This window comes from Diadema antillarum, unplaced genomic scaffold, assembly GCF_040938485.1.
Source record: "Diadema antillarum isolate AM-2024a unplaced genomic scaffold, OU_Dant_1.0 seq00000032_RagTag, whole genome shotgun sequence".
Taxonomy (NCBI): Eukaryota; Metazoa; Echinodermata; class Echinoidea; order Diadematoida; family Diadematidae; genus Diadema; species Diadema antillarum.
Window position 1 is genome coordinate 166,789 of NW_027271148.1, and position 24,118 is coordinate 190,906.

The window sequence follows — 24,118 nt, forward strand, 5'->3', positions numbered from 1 at the left end:
TTTAACCCCTCCCCAACACCACCAACTGTGTGTAATCTGAAAAGTGAGTATAAAACCCCGGTTAATTTTCTATCAGCTGCACAATGTTCATTTTGTTTTAAAAGTCGATACGCATTAATTGTTCTAGAATGGAAGTATTAACTAAGGTTGGATGGGAAGGAGAAGGGAAAAGGGTAGTCCATATTCCCCAATAGCACCTCTTCACCCACTCCATGCTGAATTCTGAAATCCCCATAGACTTTAATTACACAGGCCACCAGGTTCCCGTATGGAATGGGTTAAATGGAGGGACCTTGAAACAGAGGTTCTGATGGTGTCCTCATACACTGTAGTTTGCTACTGGTCCTGCTGGATTGATGTCACTGGTGTAGAAAGACTGAGGTTGTCTCAATCCAAGAATACTGGTGGGTGGTTCAGAAGGGGGGGGGGGGGGGGGGGGGGGAAGGGGGGAAAGGGCAAAGTAGAAATACATGACTGGGGAACCCGGAGGGGGAGGGTGTGGTCCAACACTTCCCTCAGTGCTTGCTGGTCTAATTACAGACCAGCAAGATAAAAGATAACGCTCTGGAGCATGTCAAAGCTGTTGTAGAGAGACGGGCCTTGGTGGGGAACCGGGAGGGGGGTTGGGTGTGGTCCATCACCTCCCTCAGTGCTTGCTGGTCTTAATGGTGATAAGGTTCTGGAGCATGTCGAAGCTGGTGTAGAGAGACGAGACTTAGTGGGGAACCAGGACCGGGGTGGGTGTGGTCCATCATCACCCTCAGTGCTTGCTGGTCTTAATGGTGATGAGGTTCTGGAGCATGTCGAAGCTGTTGCCATCCGGCTGCACGCTGTGGAGGGAGCCATCTTGCCGTTTGACCGATAGGAAGCCGCTCTTGTCCAGACCAGTGATGGTCACTTCCTCACCGTCAGGCCTCTCCAGCCTTACCTTGGCATCACTGCATCAATCAAAATGGACATTAAGATCCTGGTCAGTGCAGTGTCCTCATGTAATGTATGTAATTGACTATTTGGTGTGCCAATTATGGTTCACAATGACATACACTCCGTATGCCTTGTTTCTGTAAACTTGCAGAAACCCTTCGTATGTTCATGCATCTATCTGATAACTTGCCAAGCTCTTTTATTTGCATTTGGTTACCACTCCCCCTCCATAAACACAAACATTCACACAAACAAATAAACAAACAAACAAACAAACGCACAAACACAACAGCAAAAAAAAAAAGAAGAAATGTAACAAATATACAATCTCAATACAAAAATAATAAACAACTACAGCTGTTTCATTTTTTGTAGTTTCCAGACGACCTTTGCCAATCAGCGAAGAAAACACTTGCATCATGCTAATCAGCAAAGCAAAGTAAGGGTTAAATGATCATGAGCGCATAGGGTGCGTTTGAATACTCTCCTAAAGCGAACTGTACCGTACTGTATCCATGCAAGAGGAGCGCTTGAACGCTCCTAAAGTGTACCGTACCATACTGTACCGAGCCAAAAGTGGACCATTTCCTGATGTGCTCGAAAAGGGTATTAAAAGCATATCAAAACTTTGCATGTGAAGAGTGCGCCTATCATATTGCGCATGTGTCATAATGCAAAGACATCATTCTTTTTGTTTGGGACAGCTGAAAGTAGTTCAAGAGCTCCAGGTGAATAACCCTTTTGCATGGCTTGACACTAACTTTTTTGTTTGGTGGCCCGATGGGGCCACCAAAATCCTAAATTTCAAATTTTTGGTGGCCCGAGAGAAAAATGTGGTGTCCCGAAAAAACCCCCCAATAAAAACATTAAAAGTCCTTTTTTTTAATGAGTCAAATATTTAAGATTTATAATAGTAAGAATTAGAAGTTGGACATACATGTATCTACTCATAAATAAACTTCAACAAACTTGCAACACTCACTCTCAGGCACTCATTCAGTCCTTTTCATCCATCCTTTGAACAAATCTAACTGCTAATTTCCGGCGCAAAAGTTACAAATTTATTGACATGCTTTTCAAAAAATTTTGGTGGCCCGAGGCGGGCCACCAAATTTGCCCTTTTTTGAAATTTGGTGATCCGACTTTCATTTTTGGTGGCCCCGGGCCACCGGGCCACCGTTAGTGTCGAGCCCTGCCTTTTGCTACAAATAACTCATGAGGTACGCTTTCTCAAGAGAATGCTCAAACGCTCCAAATCTGGCACAGTATGGTACAGTGCGCTTTAGTTCAGTTCGCTTTGGTTCGCTTTAGAGCACTCGAACGCACCCATAGTTGAGCCCTTTATAAGGCAGATACTCTCTTCATAACAGGCTTCAGCCTGCCATACTGTACCTATGGAGCCAGCGCTTGTAGTAGACCGGCAGAAAGCTTTCCGCTCCCTTCTCCTGGAAGGCATTAATCATCCGTTCCATCTCTGTGATGCTGCGCGCTATGACCATCTCCATGGAAACGGGGCTGAGGTTGGTGCCCTTTTCGGCATTGTACTTGTGGAGGATGTCGTTGATGCAGGTCGTGGGGACGCTGTTGGAAACATTCACTCCGACACCTCAACAGCAAAGTAGGGGAAAATGTGGACGATGAAAGTCAGTTGCGATTCTTCATTGACCCGAAAAACTGCTGCAGATAATCAACCCAGCAAACAGGTGCTTACAATTCAGTCACATCTCCTGATGTCTTTGAAAAGTTTAAGGGGAACTCTGTTCCTGTTAAAAGTTAGTCTGCTAAGAAAGAGTAAAATTTTGTAACCACAATAATGAAAATTTGATTAAAATAGGATAAAAATGAAGCAAATTATAAAATTTCAAAACTTCACAATTATATGTAACTTCCCTAATTTTTGGATCAAATTTTCATTATTCTGCTTACAAAATTGTATTCTTTCTGTTCAGACTAACTTTTAATTGGGCTGGAATTCACCTTTAAAGACCACAAAAGCATTTTGTTGAATATATCAATCTGGAAATTGATAGACCAGGAAATTCCAAAAAAAAAAAAAAAAATATATATATATATATATACAAATGTATATATATATATATATATATATATATATATATATATATATATATATATATATAAAAGTCTTCACTTTTAACCCATTGAGGACGAGTCCCAAGTATACTCGGGCATGTGTCTATGGGAAATGCGTGTTGTAGCAAAATCAGTCCATCCTCAACGGGGTAAGATTTAACAAGAAAGTCATCAAAGGATCAAATTCATACCAATGATAGCATGGAAGACTCCGTCGAGACAGGACGAGTTCACGATTACCCCACCCAACTTTTGCTGGTTACCATAGTAGATGTCGTTTGGCCACTTGAGTCGAAGGTCAAAGTCCTGCCATGTGTGAAAAACAAACGAAATGGGAAAATGATAGCAGAGTCTTGAGTAGCAAATAATCAAATATTCCACTAGTCAGAGAAGATGGAAAAACATATATCATAATTTCAATCAGTCTTTGTTTCTATACAATTAACTAACCAGAAAGCTATTTTTTTTAAACTCAAAATTTGAAAATCTTTCCAAAAAAAAAAGGTCATTTAATAATGTGCATTCTGTCAGCCTAATGTGTGGTTGCTTTGATAGAAGTCGAACAATTACTATAAAATCTTCCATACACTACAGTGAATGATAATGATTAAAAGTGGATGATTGCACAAGTGTGCTTTAACCCGTTGAAGATGAGTCCCGAGTACTGTAAAACGAGAAATGTTCGCGTGTATTTTGATTTCGTGAGAGCCAAGATTCGCGAAATTAAAATGCACACAAAAGTTCTTGTCTACACTATGCGCATCGAATGTCAGAGGCAACTCGCGAAAATTTCATGCCGTGAAAATAATGTGTTTTACAGTATACTGGATGGGCAAATGTCTATGGGAAATGCGTGTTGTAGCAAAATCAGCCAGTCCTCAATGGATTAACTACAATCCAGCATATTTGATGAGTTCAAATTTTTGATTAATTTTTTTTTTTGATTAATTTTTTTTTTTGATTAATTTTTTTTTTTTTTTTTTTTTTTTTTTGGAGGGGGGGGGGGGGTGGTGGCTGGAATAACCCATGATTATTTGTAATCACTGTTCTCTCCAAAGTAACAGATTGACAGGCATAATTTACCATTTGCAGATGAAACAAAAATCCAGCATTAGTGCTTTAAAATAGTTCTTAAGTATGAGTTAGGGATAGAAACAACAAATGTAAAAATTTGAATCGGTAAAATCGATGTTAAGTATTGTTAAATATACAAAATATGCACAATAGTTATAATAAAAATGTTTCCAGACTACATCATCTACAGTTACGGTTTATTGAGAAAAATACAGATATCTCCTTATATTCTAGGCTTTATTGTGAAAATCCTACATTATATATGATAGGATGTTTTGTGGTACAACCGACCTACACATATGCATTAAATGTCATATCTTGAAAATCTTTTAAATCACTGTTCCCAAAGGTAGACAGGACTTTTAACCAAATCTGGCAAATGAGGACTTACTGTTCATTTGCCAATAAAATCATTGAAATTTGAAATATCACTGAAATAGGGAGCAAATAATGTCAGCCTTTTTTTTTAGCCATTTTCACTGCTCATCTCTTATTGTGATAACATAACTGTGGAGTGTTGCATTGACACTAAACACAGGTATTCCATTTTTTGCCTTTATAAGTCCTGCTTCTATTCTGCCTGTAGAGGGCGCAATTCTGGTTTACCCATCTCTCATGATTGAAGCCCTAACACCTGTAAAATTTAATTTCAGGCTCTTTACACTATAAGATCACCTCAATAATGTATCTAAACCACACCCCAGGAACCAGTCGAAATTCCCTAACCAGAGTACACCTCAATCATCCCTTTGTACACTCCTTATTCCATACACTATGAGACATGTCGGCGAACAGCAGCAAACATTCCTGCTTGTAAATGATTTGCATACCAATGACATGTGTGGGTAACGGCATGGAAAGAGTCGTATGCCTCGGAAAGAAAGAAAGCAAGCAAGCAAGCAGTAATTATTGATGAAGATCAGAGACCCATCCCTGTCACACAGTAGCAGTCAGAGCCAGACACAGAACAGGGATGAGTGGGGGTGGGGAGATTCTACTGCAGCAGGCTGTCCCATCAACATTCCCCAAGTCACTGGGCCACTAAGGCTATCACGGCAAGCCTTCTATGTCCCTGGATCTCAAATGCCAAGGGGTTACCTCCCCCAACAGATGATGGGCAGGGATGGGGCGTCTCAGGACCTAATTTATGGCTATGAAGACAGTGTCGGGCTTCACAGACACTTTAAAGGGACTGTACAGTACTGGTTGACGTGATGATTCAGGTTTATACGCGTGTAACATTTTTTTGTGAGATAATGAGAAACCCCTTATGAAATATGAAAGAGCATGTAATTTCAAGAAGGATCCAACATTTATTTGATGAAAATTGGCCTTGAAACGGCCGAGATATCCAAAAAAGCGATCCTAATAAAATTGACAGGCCACGACTTTTATTACGATCTCTTTGTTTTACCTTGATTTTAGATATCTCAGTAATTTCAAACCGATTTTCGTGAAGTAAACTTTTGATTCCCCTTAGAATTGTATGCTCTTTAACGTTTCATAGGGTGGTTTCTAAATATCTTGCAAAATGTTACAAGCTGAATCCTAACCTCAACCAGTACTGAACAGTCCCTTTAAAGGGGTTGTTCAAAACTCTGCTATATTGGATAATGACTCTATCACAATCAATACATGCAATAATCATTTTATACATTTACATTTTTTAAGAGTCAGTCCTCATCATCCACAAGTTATGTGATATTCATTGTATAAAATGAAACTTGTGCAATGTCATAGGTGTAACGAAATTGAGAAAGCTTTAACAGAAATTTCAATATCCCAATAATGACATTATGACTGCATTTATTTGTAATGAAACCCTCTCTTGTTGCTAATGTTTCCATCATGTGAATGACATGTTCTATTATACTGAATGAAATACTTCATGTGTGTATATGCCACAGGCTCTGGCTCTGTGCACATAATATATTGTAATGTAATATAATATAATGTTTGTTTGTTTGTGAGTGTGCATGTGTATGTGTCTGTGTTAGATACATCATTGCATTCCATTTCTGTGATTGATGATAAAGCAGCCAAGCGGTGCAACTGGGTGAACGATGTCTGATGTTTCAATTATCTGTATTTATCAAAAGCAAAAAACACTTTTTTCATTTTCCTGAATGTAGCTGCTGCATTGATGTCAGTCTGTTTAAGTCTCAAATGGTGTGAATTGTTATTCTAACCAGTTTAGCAGTCTACAGACTGGATTAAGGCATAAATCTAAATTTTAGAATCCAGTCTAAGCACTGATAATGTGCACAACTTCAGCAGAATTTCCTTTAACTCCTTCTTGCATCAACTACACAATCACCCATAACATTGACAGGAACTCCATAAACACAGTCTGAGAAAAGTCTGAAAGTTTTTAGGAGCTTGAACGAGCACCACGGGACATTTTGAGTTAAAAGTAAGAGCATTTGGGGGAAGAAAGACATGGAGGTAAAAAAAGTATTCCCCTCACAAAATTTATGTGTTACAAAAGAGCATAATACAGTGTTCAACTGTGCAACTAATATAGCAAAACTGCAAATGGATATAACACTTTGTTCTTCCATCTGGACATATCACAGTCATAACAACACAGGTGGACATCATGACCAGGCCGGTCATCCTGGCCACCCGCAACCTCCTCGCAACATTCAGCCAGACTTCAAATGAGGATATCATCGGGGGGCACCGTACCTCGTAACCCTTGAGTGAGCGGACGGCCTCCACCACGGCGGCCGAGGCGATGTGCTGGAGGAATGGAAGCTTGTCGGCCAGCCGCGTCCTGACTGGGATGCGAACGTGGAGCGAGAACATGGCACATCCTATGGGAGCCAGCCATCGGTTGCCGCTACGACCTGATCCAGGAAGAGACATTGGGGAAAAAAATGGGGGGGGGGGGGGGGTTTACACTCAGATTAATTTTGGTTGAATACACAAGACAAACAGCAAAAGAGATACTGTGGGCATTACAGGTTGATTGTTTCTTTAATAGTGTAAAGCAAAAACTGTTCATGTGCCCATGGCACCACACAGGCAGCTATAGATGGATGCTCCGGATATCAAACAGGGGGCACTATGGCATAGTGGATAAGACTCTCAACTCAAAATCGGAGGAACCAAGTTCAATTCCTTCCCAGTGCTTACGTCCTTAGAGAAGATGATTACCCACTGTGCCCCTCTCCACCCAGGTGTATAAATGGGTACCTGGAAATGCTAGGGTAATAATAATGGCAAGTCCCTCTGGTGTAGAGCAGTGGCAACACTGAAGAGGCTACCCTGGATAAAGAAGGCTTTAATTATTGTCATGATTATTTATTGTATTATTTAGGTACTCGTACTGCATACATAAATGTATAGTTACGGCAATGGTGACTCGCTCAAGGACACAAACAGTTTGAATGATGCATTTTGTGGCATTGGTTTGTTCCACCACAATGCTCCTTTAAGCCACCGTGAAGTTATCTCTGAAGACTCAGACGTGACATCTTTCATTTCCTGCGCAGGCTGAAATGCGAAGACACTTACCCTTCCCACCTGTCATTCTCGTTGCTATGCAGACGACACCGACGTTGTCGGGAACTTTGAACATGAATCTGGGAACATGAGAATGTGAGAAATATTTCTGGTTTTAAAAGAAGTGCAAAGTTCTAACAATGCAAATGCTGCATGTAATACCACACTACATTACAACCAGTATTTTTTTTTCTTTCTTTTTTTTTTGTACTTCGGGTTTTGCAGAATATGAACTCCAGCACAAAATGGCAGAATAGATATTACCTCCACTATATGAAAAAAAGGAGAGAAGTCATATTCATCTGTGAGTTTTGTTTGACTCTCAAACTAATTCATTTAAAAGAAAACCAATGAAATTACTCATTTCCCTTTCTCTCGCTGTCAATGTGCCTCAGAACTGCTAACTTTATTCAAAAGAAATATAGAAACATAGAAATGTTGACAATGAAATATCACCTTCTGTTGTTTCAATTTAAAACTTGAGTTCTAGCACAAATCCATCGGGAGTGTGGGAAGAATTATGCTTGAGGACGATAAATGCCATATCACTACAATTGCATTATAAGGTTTATTCATGATATACATTAAGGATTTACAGTGATTAAGGAATCACTGTAACTTTTTTTCAGAATTTGAGTGGCTTTGTGTGCATCTTGTTTTTCTTGGGGGGGGGGGGGGGGGGGAGGGAAAGGGGGGAGGAGAGGAACCCTCACCCTTCAAAGACATCCATCGTCGTGGGTAACACTTCGGCATAGAGCACCACATTTCCCAGGATACTGGTGGTCAGGTTGTTGCGGTAGCTGTCAAAGTTGAAGAGGCTGCCCAGCGGGAGGTTCTTGCGGCCGATGACAACGGGGAGGAGGGAGGGGCTGACGTGCTTGATGCCCGCCTGGTCGTAGATGAAGTGGAGGGAGACCGGCGTGCCTCGTAGGATGGGGGAGGCATCTTTCTGCCCTGCCGTGATGGCCTTCAGGAACTGCTCGTTTGCCTATATTGGCATGGACATTGAAGAATTGATGGAACAAGATTACAACAAACTGAAAATACTGCATGCTTTTTTTGTTGACTTGTTTTCACCATTATGAGGGAATTACACTATACCTCAAACACATGTCTTCATTCAATAGTGGATGCAGAAAAGTTAGAACACATCAGAGAAGATTGAGAAAACAATTACAATTTTAGAGGTTGTGCTATTTAAGTCCACATGCTGTCATTGTTGGATGAGAAGGCCATTCACCTTTTTTTTCCCAGTATTTTTCATGAAATTTACAACATTGTACCTCAGTTCACAGTTTCTTTGTTTTCAGTACATTGTTGTGTTATAATGTGTATCAAAATATCATAACTATATTTGTTCGAAATGAAATTAAAAGAAAGAAGGAAATAAATGACATGCAGAATCAACCAACAACATTATTATGGGTTTTGCAACGCATAGTCATATGAGAGTGTTGCTACTCTCATACATCTCAGGAGAAACAGTCATTGCATGATTCTTCTTTTTGTGTAAGGATCATAATGCTTTTATTCTCCATCCACTAAAGAGAAAGAAAATCCTCCAATGGAAAGTCTAGAATATCATTTTCAAATCTTCATAAAGCAAACTCCCTGTACTTTTTAATATCAATTTTTATTTTTTTTATAAGAAACAGGAATGCAATGAAAAAATTGTCATTACAATCAAGAAAACAATTTTCCTAGTGACTGTATTATTGCCCCGGCATATTACTCAGACATCCAAGTTATCATCAATTTCTCAAATCTGTTTCCAGTATTCATTAACCTATTGCTAGCCCATACCTGATTATCTTTGCTCTCTGAGACAATCTCCCATGGTAAATTCTCCCTTTAATTTCTCCCTGTCTCTTACAAATAAATAAATAAAAGATAAATAAATTTTTAAAAAAAACAGCATCCTTGGTCACATTAGCAGAAGAGGAGGGGGAAAAACAGAAAAAACAAACAAACCAGAAGAGAGTGAACATTAAGCCTATGTGTAGATCAAAGCCAATATTAAACAATGTCAAGTTTTCTTTAATTTCTCCATCTCTCTATAAAAAAAAAAAAAATAAATAAAAAAATCAGAGCACCCATGGTCACATTAGCACTGGCAAGTTTTCCCTTAACACTTTTTATCGCATCAATACTGATTGGGATTTCACAGGAGCCGAATGTTCCCCCGGGAGGGAGAGGATGCACTTGACGCATCATGTTTCACCTGTTTTCTGCTTGATCCTCTGGGAGAGGGGGGAGAGAGGGGGGATAGGAGAAGGGGGGAGGGGTTGTTTGGATGGAGAGGTCATGTCGTGTGGATATTGATTTGCTGAGTGGCGTGACTCTGTGATTAATGATGTGGAATGATGTGCGCACTAGCGCTCGCTCGTCTGCGTTAGCGGACTACGTAGCATGTTGCGATGATGACGCATGTACAAGATGCACATTCTCAGCTGGAAGGCCCACAATTCTGACGTACAGTGTACATGTTTCTTGGAAGGGATGCATAAAGAACAGGGTTCTTGGAGAAGAGGCTCAAGGAAAGTTGAATATAACTATCATTTCACTGCAGAGGACATACACTGTACAGACTACCGCCAATTCTTTCTAAAAGTTCCGGTGGCATTAAATGTACATTATGTAGCTACATGTACTTCCTGCTGTAAACATCATCAGAATTCCTTGGTAGTCTTTGCTTTCTCTTTCCTTCTTTTCTCCTAAAGGGATTGACTACTCAGACATTTTTCAAGCCTCCACAACGAAGCACATTTTCAGGTGTTCCATTTGACAGATTTTGACTATTCTGGGTACACATGAAAACTGAATCTGGAAAAGAGGAATTGGGAAATGAGTGGCCCATAGACACAGAAGAGAATTTTGATGCCCTGAGAGGAGAGATTTACATCATGTGAATGCAGTGAAACAATGGCATGAATAGCACGAAAAGGTTTCATAATACAGGGCTGCACACTAGCCCATTTTTTCTACTGGCCCGACCTGTCTGTTGGACCAGTACTAGGTACCCAGTTTTTCTAATTTTTTTTTTAAATTGATTCATTTCTGAAAAAGTTACTGGTTTGACAGTGATTTTTAGTGGTCAGGGACCATTGGACCAGTGCCAGTGTGCAGCACTGCATACACGTAATATCACCAATATGTTATACTGTACATGTACTAAGATCTGCTAAATGCTCTTGGGTAGTCATGTTACTCAAATGGATGATTCTGTATACGCTTCACTAGAATAAGACAGGATACAAGTATCTTTAATATTCTCTCCCCTCTTTCCTAAATTGGACTGAGAGCCGGCTACTTTGAGACACCTGCGACAAGTTATTGAGATGTATTGATGATTGCCCCTGTCAGTGTGAACAGTACATCATACACTGTCTTACACAAGCAAACAGTGAACATGAAGCTTGATACAGTCCAACCTCTCCTATCCAGCCTCCCTTTATCCGGATCTCTCTATTATTCGGATGCGATCTTGGCATGATTTTTTTTTTCAATGTAATAATTACGGGGAAAAGGTGGATTTTAAACTAAAACAAAATTCCTACACAAACCATATGAATTACATATTATTCTCCACATAGTTAACATATATTCATATCTAATTTTCATCTAAATATTACATGCATTCAGATATTCACTACTCCCAAATCACCGGAAAAACATGGACAGAAAACTTTTCATTGAATCAGGGTATGGTACAGGCAATCGTTCTTCGGCAGCTGCGTGTATTAAACATTGAGTCTCCCATTTCCAGCCAAGTCCCTTATTCGGATTAGCCCCGGTCCTGACACGTTTGGATAGGAGAGGTTGGACCGTACCTGATTCACGCCGAGCAGGAAGGCTGGCGTGAGCTGGGGCGCCCTCTGTGTGCCGCCCTTGGCCGTGATGCAAGACAGTCCGAGGCGTACCAACATGTCCACCGCCATGTCCTCCTGAGTTCCCTCAAGGTGGCCTTCAGGGAAGCAGATCTAAGGGGAGGGAGAATGAGGCAGAAGGAGGCACAGTGAGGTTTAAAAAGTTGTTCTTATAACCCTTTCTGCAACAGGGACTTTAGACGGTGGGGTTTTCTGTGCTAATTGACACTCTGCATAAACACATAAAGGGTTAATTAAAACAGCAATCATTTCTTGGTAACAAAATTAAAGATCAAGCCTGAGCTCAGTACATTCTGACTTTCGCTGACCCCATTCAGGTGCCTTTATTGTGTATGACAAAAGAATTTGTGAGCGCATCAGTGCACACTCTATTCATACCTCGCACCCCATTGATGTTTTCATTGTTCGATGGTACATGCACATGCCTGTACATTTGTAGTTGACCATGAAAAGGGGATACATGCACCGCTTTACTGCTTTTGCACAGGTGGATTACAACCTTTCTGTCCTCTGTTGACCTGCAAAGAGAATCTTGTTTTCGGGGCATTGAAGGCTCTCAGAGAATTGCGGGAGGAACGGGTTAACCCTAAAAAGACTGGGTGGGGGGGCCTAAAAGGCCCCCCCCTCGACATTTCGCGCGATTTCTCAGCAACACGCAATGCTCTCGCCGCGATGCTCTATGACATTTTTCTTTCGAGTTTCCCGCACATTTTGACACCAAATTTGTGACGCCCGGGGGTACGGTTCTGAAGTTACATAACTTTTTGTACATGCACGTGAGACCGAAAATGGCTCAAAAATGTGATTTTGTGTACAAAGTCAATACAAATTGAGTTTATCACATGGTTCATATAAATATGCTTATTTTTACACTCAAAGGCTAAAATCAATTTGTTTTAGTAGTATTATGCTTCAAAAAGGGTCTGCCACAAATTTTGCTGAAAAAAACAAAAACAAAAGGTCGAAAAACAAGGAAATACATAAGAAATTCATAAAACAATAAAATAAATAAGAAATTAATTTTGATACCGAATTTTTTTTCAAGTACATTTGCTAAGAATGCTACAAAGAATATCTAGACCAAAAATGAGCACTTTTGGAGCTTTATTTACTGATTTAGATAAAAAAGTCTGATTTATCGCATAAATTAGCATAATTAATCAAAATAAAATAAAAGAAGACTATTTTGCAAAATTTAAATATACGATCTTGTAGATTACATCGCACACTACCATTGTGCAAATTTCCGCGGCGATCGCGCGATCCACGGCCGAGATCTTAAGGGGGGGCCCTTTAGGCCCCCCCCAGTCTTTCGAGCTACCAAAATAGCCCAGTCTTTTTAGGGTTAAGTGATATCAGTCTGTAACATTTGCCTGCTTTTGCTGTTACTTCTTCATTAATTTTTCTGAAAGTGAAGTTTCCTCATCTATATCTAGCAAGCAAAAGGGTCACCATGAATTTAAAACACATGTGAAGCATTTTCTTTCATTTCAGCAACATTACACACTGCATCAAAATCAATGCATACTGGTATAAGTTTCCCACTCTGTTGACTTCTTTATGTTTGAGGAAAACAAACATGCATACTTGCATTCACTTGTACACAAACACTGACAACACAAGTGAATAGAACATGTTCCACACAGGGCAAAAGTAAAAGTGGGTGGTGGAGGGCTTACTTGTGAGAATATCGCCACACCGCCGTTCTTCTTCTCTGATGCCTTGACCACCATCGGTAGCACCCGGTCCTGTCCCAGGACACTGACCATGATGTTGGGCGAGCCCTCCCCGTCGCCGATCTGCAGCCGGCCGGGTCCGCTCAGGCCCTCGACTCGGAAGGCCTTGGACTTAACAATGCCCTGGTATGACGCCTCCACCTCCTTTTCCGTGGGTGGTCCACCCTGAAAGCTCACATCGCCGAGGGAGAGGGGGAGTCCAAAGTTGAGGATGCGACCGCCCTTCTCAAAGTGGGCCATGAACCGCTCCGTCGTGTCCTTGTCGAGACTGCCGTCACCGGCTAGCACTACCAACGCACAATTGTCCGACCATGGCTGGGTCAGGGTGCTGGGTTTGAGGAGATAGATTACATACTTGTCCTGTTCCAAGCAGTGCTGCAGGGCAGCCTCCACGGCTCCGTAAACCTCATCCTCGACTTCCGATCCCGTGTATATCAGAACATTCGGCGGCTTACATATTCCGTCTCCCCCCGCGGCGGGGTCTTTATGCCTCAGCGACTTTGGGAGGTTTCCGATCCCGTTTGAAAGATTCCTCTCTCCATCTGGGAGAAAGACGCTGCCATCCGTTGCCCCAGCGACATGGCTAGGACTGTTGGGGAACTCCACGGAGACACCCCCGAGGTCGTCTTCGTCCAGCTCTCCCGTGCTGGACAACGAACTCGAATTCTTCTGCTTCTGCTCCTCCATCTTGCGCACAAACTCGGAGGAGTGCTTGCGGCGCAGGTACCGGTTCGGCTGCCGGTGGAGCTGGGGCTTCTTGCCTGCTGCCTCCAGGGGCGACACCCTGTGGGGCGAGGCAGGGATGGGTGGAGTCATGGCACCAGATGCTCCCTCCCCGACCTTTAACCTGTTGTCAACCAAGTTGAATGCTTGTCCCTGCACTTCCACAGCTGAGAAAAGAGGAAAAAAGATTCAATTGTCACTGACGCCACACATGAATACAACACCTTTCTTTAGATATGTATGAACATAGAATTATATTCATAGAGAAGATGGAAAGATTTTTCTGTGATACCAAATGATCTGGCTGATGACTACTTTTGTTTGATTCTGCCAAACAACCATCAAAAAGTCTTAAGTCCTGTCTGCAATCCACCTGCCCACTTTCGCTAATGCCATGTACATTTGTATCATCTGATATCTATATGCATTGTATGCACTAGCCCAAGGCACTAGCTGGTCCACATACAAAGAAAATCATGGTGTTGGCATTTTGCTTGTCAGCAAGTCTGAAGGGTTCTCACATCACTAACACAAAGCCTTGAAGTTGCAGGTACTATCTTGCTTGAGATTAGCGCACAAAGAAAATGGTAGCGTCAAAAAGTAAATCACAAAGCAGTAGGTTTTTCCCAACTTGGTCAAGTTCAATGTGCCACTGACAGACAGCATGCAACTGACTGAACTCATATTCAGCTTTTGAATACTGTAAAAAATTAACTCTCTGCAATGTGGAAATTTTAGAGTATTTCACACAGCCAGAGGCTAGTGCAGAAATAAAAGCAGGCAAATATTTTTGCATGCCATAAGTTCCAATACAGGGTTCATACTCTTTCTCATGAATTAAATTCCATGACTTTCCATGACCATTTTAGCCAGAATTCCATGACCTTTCCATGACTTTTACATAATTCTTTTTAAACACATTAAACTGAAAATTTGATCTCAAATCAAAGCGAAGCAAAGGGAATACATATACATCTCACAAAAACAACAGATAAACTTCTATAATTTTTGCAATTCCATGACTTTCCATGGCCTTTTGATGAAAATATCAGTTTTTCATGACTTTCAAGGCCTGGAAAAAGACTAGGCCAAATTCCATGACTTTCCAGGTTTTCCATGACCCATATGAACCCTGCAATAGTTAATGTCCTGAATCTGCAAAAATAAAAACACGCAAAATTCATCTTACCCAGCTGAGTGCAAAAATTACTCGCACGAAAATACCCACTTTTACAGTTCCACACCGTACATGTAGTTGTGCATGTAGGATCCTACATGATATGATGCCTAAATGTGCACAAGAAATGCTACAAAGTTTCATTGGCAGATCAAACTGAATTGGTCTGATGGTCATTTTGCCTGTAGCAGGGTAATGAGCTCCTGTCATCTGTGTAAAATCCTGACCAAATGATCAACTGTCCAACAACAATAAAGTAAAGAATCAAGAAAAATACGTACGCATAAGCCACAAAAGTAATCACCATCATACAATGTAATAATCAGAGTGATCATACTGATGCTTATCTTACAATAGTTAACATCCCATTATAGTGATGATAGCAACAATGATTCATGCAGTAGTAATTCTGTTATTACTACATGTAGTACTACTATTATTACTACAAATAATAGCAAGTTATCATAATAACGATAACAATAAAAGTAAAGTCAACAATTATCATCATTGACACCTACAATAGATAAAATGTAAACCATGAAGGAGGAAGAAAAAGGATAGACGGTAGTACGAGATGACACAGAGAGATGAAAGAGAGAGATGAGGTGACATCTTGGATGTCCCAAGATGACACCAGGATTATCGTGCTGTCAACCACAGCGTGATCCCCTTCTCCCAAACCTCCAAATCCATCCCAACAACAACAGAAATGATGCTGGATGAAGCGTAATGGAAGGCTCCCCACACTCCATTAGATGCACGCTCTCCAGAATCCTGTTAATAGCTCGGCAGGCAGACATTCAGACACATCGTGAAAGGCGCCATTTAGTCAACTGATGGAATTCCAGCCAACGCACTTCAACCTGATGAGATCTTAATGCACCTCTGGGGCTAAGAAAACACGGACTGTCCTTTTCCACAGTTCCACAGGAGATTTCTGTTTTTTCCCCCCAGCAAATGAAGACTAAAGAGCTAAAGAATGCCTTGATTGAAGGAGCACCATTATCGAATTTGGGTCAAATGGGGACATAACGAGACGGTGAGATGCAATTTCCTAGCGAGACAATACGAGTTATTTGGCCCAAATCACTCCTCGTTATCACAAAATGAGCAGTCAGAGGACTGTGGTATTACGCTCTTTCTGGAGAGCAGCAAAGGTCAAGTATTTCTGTGTCAGATCAGTTTAACCAGTTTAGTGACTTAACTTCAACCTTTGGCAGAGTTTCACTCTTTAGGCTTCTATTAAGCACCTTACGCACTCTAAGGATAGTACATGCAGTGAGGCACAAAATAATAAAAACTTTTACAATCTCAAAGCACTCTAACCTTGACAAATCTTGACAAAATCATACAATGTATAATTTCTCTGGTAACCAGATTTCTTGGCCTTTTCTGTGGGACATTTAGAAAACAAAAAGCAAGGCAAGTCATACACCTTGTAATTAACAAACTTAAAATACTTCATAGTTTCTGAGGTTTTTAGAATCAAATCAATGGACGGTGCATTTTGTGCTTTTGACCAATGGATAACGATGCATTTTTATAGGGGAGACTGGGGTAATTGTGGCCCCCTTTTTCATATTTTCTATTAATACAATTAAATAAAAAGTTCAATAATATTCTAATTATGTGAATATACACTGTCAGTCAATGTATATACCCATAATATCCAAAAGAAAGCATAAACCTGAAACTTTTAGTTTGCATATTAATTGCAATTAAGTTAATGACTTTGTGGGGCCATAATTTCCCCACGGGTTGGGGTATTTGTGGCCCCCTTTGATATAAAGATAAAATAGACAGAATAATTCATAAAGTGAGAGTAATACACAAAGAACTACATGAGAGCATGTAAAGGAATGATTTCCTAATCAAAGGAAGCCTCATTTATCCATTTAAAGTAATGCAGAGAGAGTCAAGTTCATCCAACTTTAGCTAATTCACAATTTGTCCTGATACGCTGGACAAAGGAAGTCAGTCATCTAAATGTGATACATAAACAATGAATTATATAAAAGTTTATTCCACAACATATGACTGATTTTAAAAAGATAATGACTCCAAAGGCTCCAAAGGCTTTACAGGCTCTTCAGCCCCATTTCCTTCATTTTTGTAGCATTAGTTGTATCTGCCATATCTTAATTATGTGAGTATAAAAAGTGTAAGTCAAAGTCTATCATTTGTTGAGGTTTGGCCTTGGATTTTGTGGCATGATGGCCTTGGGAGATGGAGTCTTTCACTTGAAAATATCCCAAACAAAGCTGCAATGATAATATAATTACACTGTAAGCACATTTGATAAATCCCAGTAATGGACCATGCTTATTATGATTTTTAACTAAATTTTCGATCTTTCTTGCATATTATCCATAGCCGTTCATAGCAAAACAATGCTTTTTCTATGGGGGGCCACAATTACCCCGAAGCGCATGTCCCAAACAATGGCCCGTTGTTATAAGAATAGATAAAATTTCGTATGATTTGTTTTATAATCACTTCAGACAAGGTTTGTCATTATAAAGTAACATTGTGAAAAAGAATTTGGAAATAAATAGAAGATGTGACACTTACCTTTCTAAAGTGAGGAGTGTACTTTTTACTATGTGATTTTGACATGCACTGACAAAACAGGTCCTCCTATCAAGATGCTAATTGCTAAATGAATGGATGTTGGAGCATAATAGTGGTAAGAAGTGACCTTCCACATACTACAACTATAAGCTATTTTAACACATAGAAGATGATATTATTATACATTTTATGTTGAGGGGCCATAATTACCCCGGGGCCACAATTACCCCAGTCTCCCCTACACGTTCAATCTTTTCAAGAAACATTGACCAAATTTAACCATCCTCGTAGTCAAGTCTGGCTTCACAGTCTGAACAATTTAAAAATACTGCACAATAAAAATTGATATTCATTTTGAGGCTTTATCAGGCTTTCAGAGTGGTGGATCCAAATTACTTCCAAAACACACAATACGCCCACTCACACACATTGAAAAAGCGCAAGTCAAATTGCAATTCAAATCACACTTTTCTTGTGCTCTGGTTCACACGTACAGTGGCAAAAAAACAAAAACAAAAACAAAACATGATCCAAATCACATTGAAAAATGGCAATGCAAATCGCACTGGTTAGGGATAAACCATAATAGATAAACTGTTGAACTGTGCATGCCTGAGTGTTGGAGTTTGACCTGACTTTGACCCGACTGTCTTGCATGCCTTGCATTGTGGGATAAAGATCTGGTATGATTTTGCACAGCATTCATACCATCCTATTTCATACTGCACAAAATATTGACTATTAACAAAAAAGCCTGACTGTTTCCCACGCGTTGCACTTTTCGTGTTTCACAGATCCCAATTAGCATCTCAATAATAGTTACTTTTATTATGCCCAAACACATAAACCAGATTGTTTTTTGCCTTGCGATTTAAATCTCAACCTAAATAATCTCAGCTATTGGTGGCTGTGTGAATGGGCCGAATGTTACTACGATGTATTTTATTCACACAAGGAGTGGTATTTAAAAGATATACCACAGTGGCAACCAAGAAGGTACTGTAACTCTCTGTCAATCAAATTTTGTAAACTTCTAAAAATCAGATTTGCAGTCACCTGCTGCACTGTCATAACAATAGTCGTAAAAAGGTCACAACATAAAACATTTTTGTTACTGGGATTAATCATCTACAAATGTATGTAAAACACATCCCTATATCCAATAGCATGCTATTTACTATGTATAATACAGAAATATTCTCTTGAAAATTTAGCATAACATGAAAAGATGTAAACTGTATTACCCCATACCAATTATCTCTACATACAGTGTATATTCTACAAGTACACAAGTTACAGTGTATGACCTGGCTGCATTACAATACTTCATAAATGGTTTCAGTGCAGTAGTGTACATAACCTGCAAAACACACCATTACATATCTGTGTATGGGATGTTTACACCATGCTACTACAATGTACATAGTGTCTGTACATACACAGATACCTGTCCATTGGCTTCTGTTCATCACAACAACAGATAAGCTCATATTTGCTGTCATGGCAACCATAAATAGCTCCACAGTGCATGAATGCACAACTGGAGCATGGTATCCAAAGAGGACTTGCTATAATACATTAAAAGGATCGGTACTGGCAAGTGTTGTTAGAAATAGCGGGTGCCTATGAATAATGAAAATGGAAAATTGGTGAGTGTGTGGCTCACCAAGCATCCTCCACGAAATGCAGAAAAACATATCAGAGTTGTACCATTCTTTTTCTACTCTAATATGTGATCTATATTTGATGCTTGATCAATCACTTGTACAAGACAAAAAGGATTGGCTGACAAGTATTGAATTTTACAATCATCTTCCGGATGGTGACCACTATGCAAAGATTGAATGAAAATACCTGCTGCAGCACTCACAAAATATTCATTGACAACTGTTGCGTTATGCGTAAGAATGTCCATTGTTATTTGTTATCTGTACGGAGATAAATCCAATTCCACACAATCACTCTACAGTTGAATGTTGGCTGAATAATTCAAATCTATTTCTCTGTTACTAGTATCCCCGAAATTGCATGCTATCTGGTTGGATGGCTTTTCATGCAATAATAATGGACATGAAACTTTCAGCATGGCATGCTGTTTTGTTGTTGTTTTTTTCACTGAAGAGGATGTAACTACGGTATAGGTTGCCTCTATCTGAACGCATTTTCAATGTCTCAGGGAAACCAGCGCTCTTTACTTTTGGCAGGATATCTCCCGGACGGAGGCTATTTTCGCAAAATCTTCCGCCTTCTCACTCGAGTTTGAATTTCTCCCACTCGAGCTGTGTGAATCCTACTTTAATATAAAGAGGTATTTTCTCAAGATTAACATTTAGCTTTCTTTCTCCAGCCCAACTGTAGTTTTGTCATTTGTCATGTACATGTTCAAAACTATGGTTTAAACAGCACCAGAATAGCACCTAGTCTTTGACTCAGGATAATCAAAAATAGATAAACAGAACAGTAAAAGTTTTGTTTAAAAAATACATTAAAAGATGAAAGCTATAAAATCCTAAAGTTGCACATAAAGAAAAAAAATAAAAACCCCAAAGACATATACACAGTGATACTGTTCACAGGCACATAATATACAAGCTACTCTAGATGAAGTTAGATATAATCACTTTAAGGACCCTCCCATAGCTCGGTACACAAAGCAATATTAAAATTGCATACATAATATGCAAATTCAGCAACTATTACATATGTACTGTATAACTCCTACCCCATAAGACTCACCAGTGATTATAACAATGATTTGGTTTCATGCAAAAGATAAAAGAAAATGTATTCTTATTCCATTTAAAACGCAGTTTATTCTTATTCCATTAAAAAAAGAAGAAGATTGAACAGTAGGCCTTTTGCAGATTTTTCAGATTACACCATCATCTCATCTCATTTGCATAGATACACAAATGGTTTCCATGGAAATGGTTTCCATGGCAATGGACTCACTGAGCATCTGATCCACCAGGAGACCATCATCAAGCTCCAGAAAGCCCTCCATGTAGGCCGTGCCTATGCGGGAGAAGTTCTCCTTGCTGGCCTGCACCAGGATCCCGAAGGGCTCGCCAGACTTCCAGGCCAGGGGCGTGGTCAAGTCGGACAGCTTGACCACACGGTCCGGAGGAACCTATTGTGGTCATTGCAGAAAAAAAATTAAAAAAATTATTGGTTAGCATACGGTGGATTGATTTTCATTTTCATTAAGATGCAAGGTTTGTATTTGGAATTCTTGGGATCGCCAAGCGTAGGTGCTGTGCGCAAAGCAGCATTTTCGATGCATTGTGGGATAGCTCAAAGGACAAACTTGCCCTGGGTTTTGTTTGCATATCGTCGCTGGGGCGACAAGACCTCGTATCTACAAAATATCAAATGTTCAGGGGAGCAAAAAAACGTGGCGGCCAAAGCGCTGTGGCGAATGGGATAGACATTCCTTTGACATGCCTTGGTGGCTTCATCTTTGGAGTAAGACAATTGGGATTTGGACAGGATATCACTTAACCCAGTATTTGACCATTAATCCAAAAAAGTCATTTTCACCAAAATTGCAGATACAAGGTCTTGTCACCCCAGCGACGATATGCACTCAGGTCACGCTTTGCCTTTATCCAGGGGTATTTTTTGGTCAAAAATGTCTTCCTTTTCCATCATGTGACCAGCACACAGATGCCTTGCGGTAGTGAACCATGACTCTTAATGGTTGCAAATCAGTAAAATTTAGAAACTTTCAACTCTTTTAAAGCAGAATTATAGCCAAGAAAAAAAGAGAGAAACAACGCAAAAGCAGACAAATAACTCCACTGAATCCTACGGGAACTGCGACACGTGCAAGACACGCGGAAGCAACAATAGCACCAAGGAATCCCACAGTGCATCTGTGAAAGGGCTCATTAGCGTGCGAAGAAGTATTCTGCGTATTGGCATACTGAGAATTGAATTAGGTTGTGGACATTTTTGATGTGGATTAATATAATTTGATCACAGCTGATGTGACCTATTTCACTAATAGAAAGGATCTAGATCATTCTAAATGATTTGATTTCACTAACAGTCACCCTAATGATGCACCTGTGTAGACACCAACAGATTCCCACACATGGGTTCATTTCAGTAGCCACGTAAAATGATGCTGACATTGCTTTCAGCAGTATACTTGACAAATGTCTCTGCTGAGATGAATGTGAGTGTACATTGATACAGAAATTACAACAACAAAAAAAACAGTACTGAAGCCAGTGAGAGAATTCATTTCACAAACACATCCTTCCAATGTTTTTGTTACTCCAACTGTACAAATTAAAGCCACAATTTGTATTGCTTTGAAAGGATCTTTTCTCAAACTATACGGGATTTGAACTAAAACAAATTAATTATAAACAGAACAACCACTTATATCTCCTTTATTTTTAGGCAATAATAACTTCCACATTTCAGAATGAATACAATGATATAGCCAGCTTTTTGTGACAAATTACATCACCATAGTTAAAGATCTTTACACATCATTACCTGGTATTTTGTATTTACCATCAAATTCCATCCCACCCCAACTGCACCTTTCTGTCTGAATCCCATTTGTGTAAATGAAAAACTTTTGCTGTTTAATGTCTTTATACAGAGAGAGAGAGAAAAGAGATTTAAGAAAATGACTGTGGAAGAGAAAAACATAAAGAAAGAAAGAACAAAGTGAGATATATGAGAGAAAGAGACAGAGAGTAAAAAACAAATGACAAAATGTGGGGAAAACAATGGAAAAGCAAAAACAAAATAAAACACAAACAAAAACCCATAATTTAGAGTGACAGGTGTACTTTCAATCTCCATTCCAAATTCATGACTTGGGACGTGGTATGTTGAGGTATTACAAAGACAGAGGCAATAAACCAGTCTGCAGTAATCTCTCCCAGTGGAGACTGGATGGAATCATCCTCAACCTGTCACTGTCTCCACCCTGTAATGATTGCTAGAGTAATGCTCATCAGATTTGTCTGATAGATCAGCAGAGTGTACAGCAGAGAAAGTGGCATTAAAGTCCGAGCACTGTAAAACTTGATTGGATTGGAATAACTTTGCTTTAGATAAGATAGCAAAAAAATGAGTTAAAGGCAGCCGATCGTCATCCCTAATGGTACGTAAACTCCGAACGACCGAAGTTTGTGCATGCAATTGCGCAATGCCAGACTCGGTGCTATATCCATAAACGTGTGGGACAATGCTGCCACTGAGACACGTGTGTGTGTGTGTGTGTGTGTGTGTGTGTGTGTGCGTGTGTGTGTACGCATCATACACAAACGTTGTCATCGCGAGCTGCGGTGATTGGAGGAGAGAGGCCAGAAGACGCGTGTGTGTGTGTGTGCGTGTGTGTGTACGCATCATACACAAATATTGTCACCGCGAGCTGCGGTGATTGGAGGAGAGAGGCCAGAAGACGCGTTTTTCTTTTGGCCTCTCTTCATGCGCATGCGCACTGAGAGTGTGCGTCCATTCGGAAGCTCTCGTGGCTCGCTCGGACAGCCATTTTGGGTTAGGAGATTAGCACAGAGAGCTCTCTTGTAGCCTAGCGTTTTGTTCGCTGACCCATTGAGCCAGCGCTATTCTCATTCGGGGTCACTACATTTGATACAGAATGGGAGAGGCAGCGTGTTGCGTTCTTCTCCGTGCCGCACAAACCACTCGCCACGATTGAGTGCCTTTAACAAATGTTCTAGGAGTGTGGGTATTGATGGCTGCGAGACAATCTTGGTAATATATACAGACTAACAAAGTAACTACAATGTGCCACAGAATACATACATCAATATATACCTACACATTATAGTATGAACCATGTATATGTCAGTTGATGGCACTGTAGTACACTCCTTTTTTTGAAACACAAAATATTCATAAAACATGCAGTGTTTTTTTTTTCTTTAGCATTGAAATTATATGAATTTTCCTTTCAAATAATCATAAAGAATAAGCAACATTTCTGGTGTTTTTCTTTAATATAAAACTTGGGCTTTAGGGTATATGAACAAGTGGAAGCACAGTTACAAATTGTACATCTATGATGTACAATGTACAGTCGTATATATCTGTACAGACAAAGTTATTTGATGATGATGATGCAGAGTTGCTGTATGTATGAAGCAGAGGAACAGTCTCAGTTACCTGCATATACATGTACCCCTCTCTTTTAAACTCTGCGAACTACTCTTATCAAAAATTAAATCACAATCTCCTCAGAGACTTTGTGTATTTTGTGTGTTTTCCTGTTGAGGACGAGTCTCGAATGTACTCGGGCAGGTGTCTATGGGAAATGCGTGTTGTAGCAAAATCAGTCCGTCCTCAACAAGTATTTTTTTTTTTTTTTTTACACACATTGAATTCTCAGAAAAGAGATCAAAGATCACATATTGCTGGCAGCCAACATCAATCTGCCCTTA

At 40.0% G+C, this 24,118-nt stretch overlaps 1 protein-coding gene across 1 annotated transcript in view; it reads right to left on the bottom strand.

The window, feature by feature from the left end:
* Positions 1 to 557: 557 nt before the first annotated feature.
* The window catches only part of LOC139725307 (biotin--protein ligase-like), a 29,101-nt gene continuing 5,540 nt past the window's right edge, over positions 558 to 24,118 (bottom strand). Inside the window, exons 3-11 of the mRNA XM_071636396.1 lie at positions 20,643 to 20,820; positions 13,163 to 14,109; positions 11,427 to 11,576; positions 8,310 to 8,584; positions 7,609 to 7,676; positions 6,778 to 6,938; positions 3,207 to 3,321; positions 2,317 to 2,530; positions 558 to 938 (exon numbers count right to left, since the gene is read on the bottom strand). Coding sequence (XP_071492497.1) covers positions 761 to 938; positions 2,317 to 2,530; positions 3,207 to 3,321; positions 6,778 to 6,938; positions 7,609 to 7,676; positions 8,310 to 8,584; positions 11,427 to 11,576; positions 13,163 to 14,109; positions 20,643 to 20,820 — 2,286 coding nt within the window. The 3' untranslated portion in view covers positions 558 to 760. The remainder of the gene's footprint in view (positions 939 to 2,316; positions 2,531 to 3,206; positions 3,322 to 6,777; positions 6,939 to 7,608; positions 7,677 to 8,309; positions 8,585 to 11,426; positions 11,577 to 13,162; positions 14,110 to 20,642; positions 20,821 to 24,118) is intronic.